We start from the raw sequence: 9,125 nt of genomic DNA, 5'->3' as shown, positions 1-9,125 counted from the left end.
GTTTATATGTGCTCATAACTTATAGGTCTATGTTTAATGTAGGTGGTACCATCAACTGAATATTTACATATGGTTAACGATGAAGGGATGAATTACACCGTCTGCCTGTTAGAGAGAAAATGCATTTGTGGGAGGTTCCAAGTTGATGAATTACCATGCCCACATGCTTGGGCTGTATTGAAGAGCAAGTTTCTAATGCCAGGAAATTATTGCTCTGACTATTACAAACCAAATTCTGTTGTAATGACATACGATGTGCCCGTGTACCTGCTACCGGACCAAAATGAATGGAATATACCAGCACATATTGCAGAGGAAATTCTATTACCACCCAAATGGAAAAGACCTCCTGGAAGGCCAAAAAAGAAGCGCGATAAGCCTTTCAGTGAATTGCTGCAACCGAAAAATCAACATTCATGTAGCATATGTGGGCAGGGAGGACATAATAAGCGAACGTGTAGAAATGCTCCACGTAGGATTTAGTTAACATTCTGACATGTATTAGTGCTCCAACGATTTGTCATAGATTCCGATCACATTGTGAAATAATACATTTTGCACCTTTTTCGTGAATAGATTCTGGATATAGTTAGTTGTATTATTGTGTTGAATACATTAGAATACAACCTGTTTAATACATACTTATACAATCTATTATACACAGTGCCTGAGTTGTATATACACATCCAACCATTTAATATGACAAATTTAATACTCATTATATAGCTACATACTCATTTAATATACAACTACATACTCATTATACAGCTACATACATCTCTACATACACAGTGCGTGACTTGTATTATACAGCTTGGAAGAAACAAATTCAGATGTATTTATACTTATTTAATATAACAAATTTCAATACATACATATACAATCTGTTGATTATACAACTACATACTCATTTAATAAACAACTACATACTCATTATACAGCTACATACACAGTGCCTGACTTGTATTATACAGCTTGGAAGACACAAATTCAGATGTATTTATACTCATTTAATATAACAAATTTCAATACATACATATACAATCTTCTGAATATATAATTATAGCCCGTGTATTATTCAGTTTCTGAATTGGATATACAATGCACACGACTGAATATGATTCAACATATTTTGTTGAATACATATTGTCTTATACATTGTGTCTGCCTTGAATATACAAATCCAGCCAAATAAATACAATTAATTATACATTTGTATTAGTATGAATATAACCTGCTTAAATAATATAAATACATCAGGGTGAATACATACGTATAAAACCTGTAACATACAATTTCTGACATGGATATACAAGCCAAGTGACTAAATCTTAATACATACTTATACACCCTGTTGAATACATATGAATATATTATGTTGGATACATAGGAATAGAACCTGTATATTAAGCGTGAATACTTATGAACAAAACAATGAAAGATAGATTGAAAAGTTGAAATGGTCATATACAAACACTGTTGATACAATGATTAAAACATGTTTTTTTCTAACTGAATACCATCTTCATCAAAAAATAGTATTCACATAAAATAACCTTTCAAAACTATATTCACTTAAAACTACTCTAACACTATCTTCAACTTTGAATCTGACTCCGTGATTTGCCTAGCAATCTTTGATGGTGCTTCATTCTCGCTTATGGCATCAACGTCTATCTTCCTCATAGCATGGTCCCAGAGGAGAGCACCATATCTTTGACGGAGTAGATTGGAATCAAATGTTATTTGTGGAACCTCACCAAGAGTGCTCAGAAACTCTGCGTATGCCGCAACATGCACCCCACAATTCCTGAAAAATGTTGATTGAAACAATTAAAAACAATTCATACTATTAGATTTTTAAATGATACAAGCATGATGATTGAATATATACATGCTCCCAACTTTTTGTTGAGGCAGATTTGATATGAAAACAACATCAAAGGGATCAGTATGTGACTTGTCAGTGTATGCTGAGTCATGAGACCAATCTATGCCTTGCTTATCTCTATAAAAGCCACTGATTGATAGATACAGAGGTACAAGCTTAGCAAGCTTATCCATCTCAGAAGCTACATAGGCATCATGACCCGCAAATTTTGTATAAGTCATACACTTTGATACATCTCTCCTTGAATGAGACAACAACCAATATCCAGTGTAGTTTGTCCTTCAAGTTGATTGGTATCTAGACATTGTCAACAGTATGCCAAGGTACATTAGATAGCAATCTGTAGCCCCTTATGTACTCACATACAACATCCTCTTCTTTGGCTACATTTGCATTACTATCTGTATCAGCATACCTGTCGAAGATTTCTACGATTCTTGTCTTGAATATACAATCAACAGTTGTATACTTGAAGTTGGTTGTTTGGTTGTACTTTTCCTTCTTTCTCAGATAGTTAAATATGATGTCAATATGCTATATACAAATTTAATTACATAGCGTTAGTACATTGAGTGAAATTAAGGAAAAGAAACTGAATATAATAAGTGAATATCATCTTATCAGGTTCTGTAAACTAATGGAATTAACATAAGTCCATACATTAAAGGTTAAAAATAATAGAATACAACTTGGCATCACCTGTTAAGATACATAATGATTAATACATATATTTATTTGATGCATAATACAATTCAATACTTTGTGTTCACTAAATAAATATAAAATACTTGAAATGTTCATAAAGTAATCAAGAGTCCTATTCAATACAAATTAGAAACTAATCATGAACTATATTAATACAAAATGTATACTATACAAATAGTTCAATCTGTTTCTGAAACTGAAATAGATTCATTATCAAGCAGTTTATAAATACATCTGAATACAGTTAAATACATTTGTTATTCAAAACTAATTAGGCCATTAAATACATCAGATGTAAAAGATACATCTGAATACAATTAAATACATAAAAATCATGTAAGACAAATTTGTGTAAGAGCTAAAATTGTGAATTATACAATTAGACAAACCAATCCAAAAAAAATTGAATTATACTGGACTTGGAAGGGGTAAAACTTACATTGTCATCCCATAATTTACTGTCAAACGAGAGAAGGTAAAACCAATTTTTTGAAGTGACTTAATCAACTCCAAAATCCAATGGTATATGAAGTGTTGACTTGTTCTTCTTGTAATGGTCTTCCAAATTACTTCTACAAAGATGATATAAAAAATCATTATATCCATTTTTAAAATTATAAATACATAATATACATACCAGGGAAAAAACCCACTTCTGTTCATGTCTAGCGAGAAACCATCATGAACCCATTTCTCGTATTCCTGAATGATTAATGTAAGATGTGGCCCCGATATTGAATCATCCTCAAATGGGTGTCTTTTTTTAAATATGGGGGTCAACTTTACTGAGGTACCTATTGTTCATTGAATTCATGAATAGAGACGTTTAATTATAGATACCATGGGGAAATAGATCATAACTTTATAAAACACTAACCTGCGGAGTCAAAGTTAGACTCGTAAGGCGACGAATATCATTGACTTGGTCACCAATTCCTATGAGATGGTAATAGGGTTGATTCAGCATTTTTTGCACTATGATGTATCACAATTCTAGTTTCTGGAATTTGACTTAGAAGAAACTTGTCGTCCATCTCAAATTGCGATACATAGAAATATGTAGATACACCCTCTTGGCCTATAGGTGGTATGCTGCACGGCACCTCTGATGTAGTATTCCCCTCCACTCTTGACTCAACACAAAGAACATTAACAACTGCATTCTGTTATACATATACATCAATGTTAGTGTATTATAAATGACCTATATACATAAAGTAATTGATGATATAAATACATTTAAATACATATAAATACAATACATATTTGATCTTGAATTTATATTTTGTTGAGGTAGTATTTAAATGCATCTAACTACTATTTTCTAACATTACTATATAGTGTAAGCTTAAATATATATAAATATCATGTTTTGATACATATAAATACATTTACATACAACATGCCAATATCAGAAGTATTAAGTGGAAATACATCCAGAAAACAGAGTCAAAATTCCAGTATACTATATTCTGATAATGTATACTATATTTTCAAGTTAATGAATACTGTATCCTGTTAAACATAAAGATAACTACATATATGTAACGACCCAGCCGGTCATTTCATGAGTTACCGCTCCATTTCCCCCATTTTTGCTTTTTATTGCTTTGTTTATCGGTTCTACATATGACCGAATTGGTTGGTTCGGGTTCGGAGAGGTTTTGTAAGGTTTGAGACACTTAGTCTCTTTTGATGAAGCTTAAGTTGGAAAAGTCAACCAGATGTTGACTTATGTGTTAAAGGGATCGGATGTGAGTTCTGATGGTTTGGATAACTTAGGGAGGTGATTTGGGACTTGGGAGCGTGATCGAAATATGTTTTGGAGGTCCGGAGTGGATTTAGGCTTGAATTGGCGAAATTGGAATTTTGGCGTTTTCCGATGGATAGGTGGGATTTTCATATAGGGGTCGGAATGGAATTACGGAAGTTGCAGTAGGTCCATTGTGTCATTTGGGATGTGTGTGAAAATTTTAGGCCATTCGGACATGGTTTGATAGACTTTTTAATCGAAAGCGGAATTTAGAAGATTTTGGAATTCTTAGGCTTGGATCCGATGCGAATTTGGTGTTTTGATGTTGTTTTGAGCGTTCCGAAGGTTGAAACATGTTTGAATGATGTTATGGGATATGTTGGCATGTTTGGTTGAGGTCTCGGGGGCCTCAGGTGAGTTTTGGGTGGTTAAACGGACCATTTCATATTGTTGAAAGTTGCAGAAAAATCTGCTGAAGTGTTGTAGACAGCAGTGCTTCACGTTCGTGAGTGGACCCTCGCATTCTCGAAGGGTTAGCAGGTGAGGCAGAAGATTTAGCCTCCGCATTCACGAGGGAGGTTCCGCGTTCGCGAATGGCTGGGGTCATTGTGCATCGTGTTCGCGAGGTATCAGACGCATTCGCGAAGGTTTGAGCTGTGGAGTCATCGCGCTAGCAAGGTAGTGGTCACGTTCGCGTAAGAGGAATTTGTGGTCAACGTCAAGTTTTGCTTCGCAAATGTGAGGATTTGACCATGTTCGTGAAGAAGGATTTGAATGACTGGGCTGAATGTTTAAATAGCCATTGTTCGCAATTTTGGGGCTAACTTTCACCATTTTGGGCGATTTTGAAGAGGATTGAAGAGGGATTCAAGAGGGAACTCTTGGAGGTAAGATTTATTGACTTAATACTCGATTCTAATGTGAATTCTACCTAATTAATCATGAAATTTAATCCTAATATTGAAGAACTAGGGCTTGTAATTGGAGACCTAAAATTATGGATTTGAGGGATCATTTGAGGTTAGATTTTGGTGATTTTGATATGAATGAACTCGGGGAGTGATAAGGAGTCTATTGATGCAATTTTTATTGGAATCCGATACGTGGACCGAGGGTCGAGTTTGGCCAATTTCGGGATTTGTGTTGTTATTTGATTTCTTTCAAGTGGGCTTTGTTCCCTTTGCATATTTTGATGGTTTTGCACTGATTTTGGTTAGATTTGGAGTATTCGGAGGTCGATTCGAGAGACAAAGGTATCACGAGCTAGAGATTGGACCGGATTGAGGTGACTAATGATTGTAAATGTTGTCCTGAGGGTATGAAACCCCAGATTACACATCGTTGTGCTATATTGAGGTGACGCACACGCTAGATGACGAGCGTGGGGTTGTGCACTTTTGGGGATTGTGACTTAGTCCATCTCGAATGATTGTTTTACCGCGTATTTGATTGAAAGCTATTTGCTATCATCATGTTTTGGGCTGAATGCCATATTTGGGCCTCGTGCCAACTAGTTGGATCCTTAGGGGATTTTTACTGATATTTCCTCACTGTTTTGACTTTATACTTGCACTCAGTCATGCTATATTCTACTGTTTTCATAACTCAGCCATGTTTACTCTATTTTAACACATTAAATAATATTCTAAATGATAATATCATGTTTTACTATTGCCCGAGTGGCTTATGAGATTCTGACTGAGTAAGGTCGGGGGCCTGTGTTGTGAGGATATACCGATTTATGATTATGAGGCCAAGGGCCTGAGATTGTACACCACGATGTGGCTTGTTGATATGAGGCTGAAAGTCTACTGATTATGCCACGAGATGGCTTGATATTGTGCTTGGGCCGCAAGGGGCCCCCCCGGAGTCTATACGCCCCCAGTGAGCGCAGCTACCCATTGTGAAATGAGATATAGCTCGAGGGGCTGGTGTTGTTCCATGATATTTCCCGAGGGGCGGATTCTGTTGACATTGTGCCCGAGGGGCGGATTTTTATGTATTTATCTTTTCTAGCTGCCTGTCATTTACTTGTTTAACTGTTAAAAAGGTATTTTAAAGAAGCTTAAACTAAACTAAGGTGTTTCATGAGATTTCACAGCTTTATTGCACTTTACTGGTTTTACTCTACCTCTTATTAGCATGTTATTGTGTTTTTGATTTCTTATCGCTTAGTCTTCATTTATTATTATTACTCATTGAGTTGGAGTACTCACTTTACTCCCTGCACCCTGTGTGCAGATTTAGGCGTTTCAGGTCCCGCTAGCGAGTGTTGATTCTTCCAGCTCAGGCTGATTCAGAGTCACTAGGTAGATGCTTGGCGTTCGCAGCCCGGTGCTTCTCCCTCTATCTTATTTTTCTCTTGTTTTAGTTCTGTAATAGACTATGTAGACCTTCCTGTTTTTAATCGATTAGTAGATGCTCATGACTGGTGACACCCTGATGTTGGGCTATGTCTATTCCGTAATTGTACTATTTCACCTTATTTTGGGATTATTATTATGTTAAAGACCTAATTTGTATTATTTTAATTGCTTAAAATGAATTGGGAGTGCGTCGACTGGCCTTGTCTTCATGAGAGGTGTCATCACGATCGGGTCTGGGTTTAAGGTTGCGACAATATAGATTATGTTGTATGCAGCTGTATGGAACTGTAGGTTGAATGCAGCTTGAAAATACAATATACATTATCAGAATATAACTTGAAAATAAACATAAATACAACTACATACATGTTTCAGTTTATATATGTATTTATGTAATACTGAATACTTATGTATAAGTTAAGTAACATGTATATACTTGTATTTCAAAATATGTATGGTGTGGTATAAATAATCAAATGTGAATAAATAAGAAACATATAGTCTTGTTATGTTTATATAAACATAAACTAACAGAGGTTAAAAACTATTAACCTCTAAATTCTCGCCGACAACTATATCGCTCTTTGGTTGGCCTTTGGGATTATCTTGTACGTCGGCATCAGGCGACATTTGAATACCATCATCACGTGTCACCGTGGGTTGATTTGCTTTAATATGGTCAGAAATCTTCTTAAAGTTTTCATTGATCAATGTTCTTAAAGACATGAACTCGCCCATCACCTTATCAAAACATAAAAAATTAGATAGGTGTTGGAAAAATATATGAATGTTAATTTCCAAACTGTAATGTTTACTAATGGCATACAAAACTCGCGCAGTCTTTGAATGAATTTAACTCATTCCTCAAAGAAGATACTTCATCTGTTTTAGAATCTGCCAGCTTCTTATCATGCAACACAGTTTGATTGACTTCAGATATACCAGCATCAGGAGTCTTGGGTTTGGTCTCTGCCTCTGAGTGATCTATAATCTGCTCTTTGCGCTTCTTGTGGGGCGGAGATGATGAAGGTCCAACATTTGCATCATATTTCTTCTCATGCTGAAGGTGCGGTGTAGGACTAAAGTCATCTGAATCATCCGAATCATCTGCATGATTGTCTGAATGAGTATTGGTAGGACTGTTATCTACCTTAAAGCCTCCTAGAGGAATCTGTATAACAGCAAGCTCTACATCACTTAGTTGGATGTCATTGTAAACAATCTGAAAATCGAAATTGTATGTTATATACAACCTATATTTACTTTTGATCACTGCATTGACATGTATATTGTGTGCAACTGTAGGCTGTATGCAAATGGAAATTATAATTTGTATGCAGATGAATGGTGTATGCAGATGAAAATTCTAGGTTGTATTTAGATGTATGTTGTATGCATATGTATGCTATATGTAGATTTTATTTTATGTAGCTGTATCGAACTATAGGTTGTATGCAACTTGAAAATATAGCACTTATTCAGATGTATGCAGATCTCTATACTTAGCAAATATTTTATGGAAAATTAAATTTCAGGAACTTATGAAATAGTAACTTACCATGTTTCCCTGGTCTTTGAACATGCTGTTCATCAGATAAGCATAATTTGATTGATTGGCAGTGGTTATCCAATTGAGTAATCTGGGCACCCGATTACCAAGGCGCTTTGCAATTTTGGGGTCAACCTTTGAACAACACTCATAAAACCAAACTTGCATGGCGAGAGGCATCCCAGCTATCCTATAGAACTTCTTGTGATTATCTATTTTCTTACTAATAGATGTAATAAGGTAGCTGAATGCAAAAGTATTCCATGGATAATCAGAGTATCTCCCACTCTCGACCAAGTCAAAATGTAGTTGTGGGATGGTTGTGGTTTTCTTCTTTGATGAAAATATCCATGTGTGTATGAGATACATCAATGCTATCTTGATGGCATCCCCATCGTTGTCATCACCCCATTTCTTTTCATCTATTAGTAAGAAAATAGATGAACAAAGCTTCCGTTTTTACCAGCTTTGCACCGCCAAAGTATGTCTGAACAATACGGTTGGGCACCTCTGTGTTGAACTTAAGTTCATGTGGATCACCAACACATTTGAGACTAGTGACGAGCGCAAACTCCTTGATTGAGAAGGAAATTGTTGTACCATTTACGTGTATTGAAAATACGTCATCAGTACTTCCTTCTAACTGCAAAATCATGAAGCACCTGAAAAGCGGATGATGTACCTCACACTGATCCATATCAAGGAGATTTCCAAAACAAGTAGAACTCAATAGTTTATACTATTCTGGAGTAAGCTTTTCTTTGAGATCGGATATTATGTTTGTGTTTGTATATGAACAAATATGCAGTGATAATCTTGGCGGCTGTTTCACAAACAGTTTAATTTCCTGCATACAAACAA

General features: G+C 35.5%; 1 protein-coding gene across 1 annotated transcript; it reads left to right on the top strand.

The window, feature by feature from the left end:
• The first annotated feature begins 69 nt into the window (after positions 1-69).
• LOC107776738 (uncharacterized) lies at positions 70-483 on the top strand. Its single transcript, XM_016596650.2, has one exon. The coding sequence runs from the start codon at positions 70-72 to the stop codon at positions 481-483; it is 414 nt and encodes a 137-aa protein (XP_016452136.2).
• The last annotated feature ends 8,642 nt before the right edge of the window (positions 484-9,125 follow it).

This window comes from Nicotiana tabacum, chromosome 7, assembly GCF_000715075.1.
Source record: "Nicotiana tabacum cultivar K326 chromosome 7, ASM71507v2, whole genome shotgun sequence".
In the NCBI taxonomy this organism is placed as follows: Eukaryota; Viridiplantae; Streptophyta; class Magnoliopsida; order Solanales; family Solanaceae; genus Nicotiana; species Nicotiana tabacum.
The sequence above is the reverse complement of the archived record's forward strand: the minus strand, read 5'-3'. Positions and strand labels throughout refer to the sequence as shown.

Bases quoted from the DNA above. Each gene is read 5' to 3' on its own strand.
- LOC107776738 (XM_016596650.2), top strand. From the start codon at position 70: ATGGTTAACGATGAAGGGATGAATTACACCGTCTGCCTGTTAGAGAGA.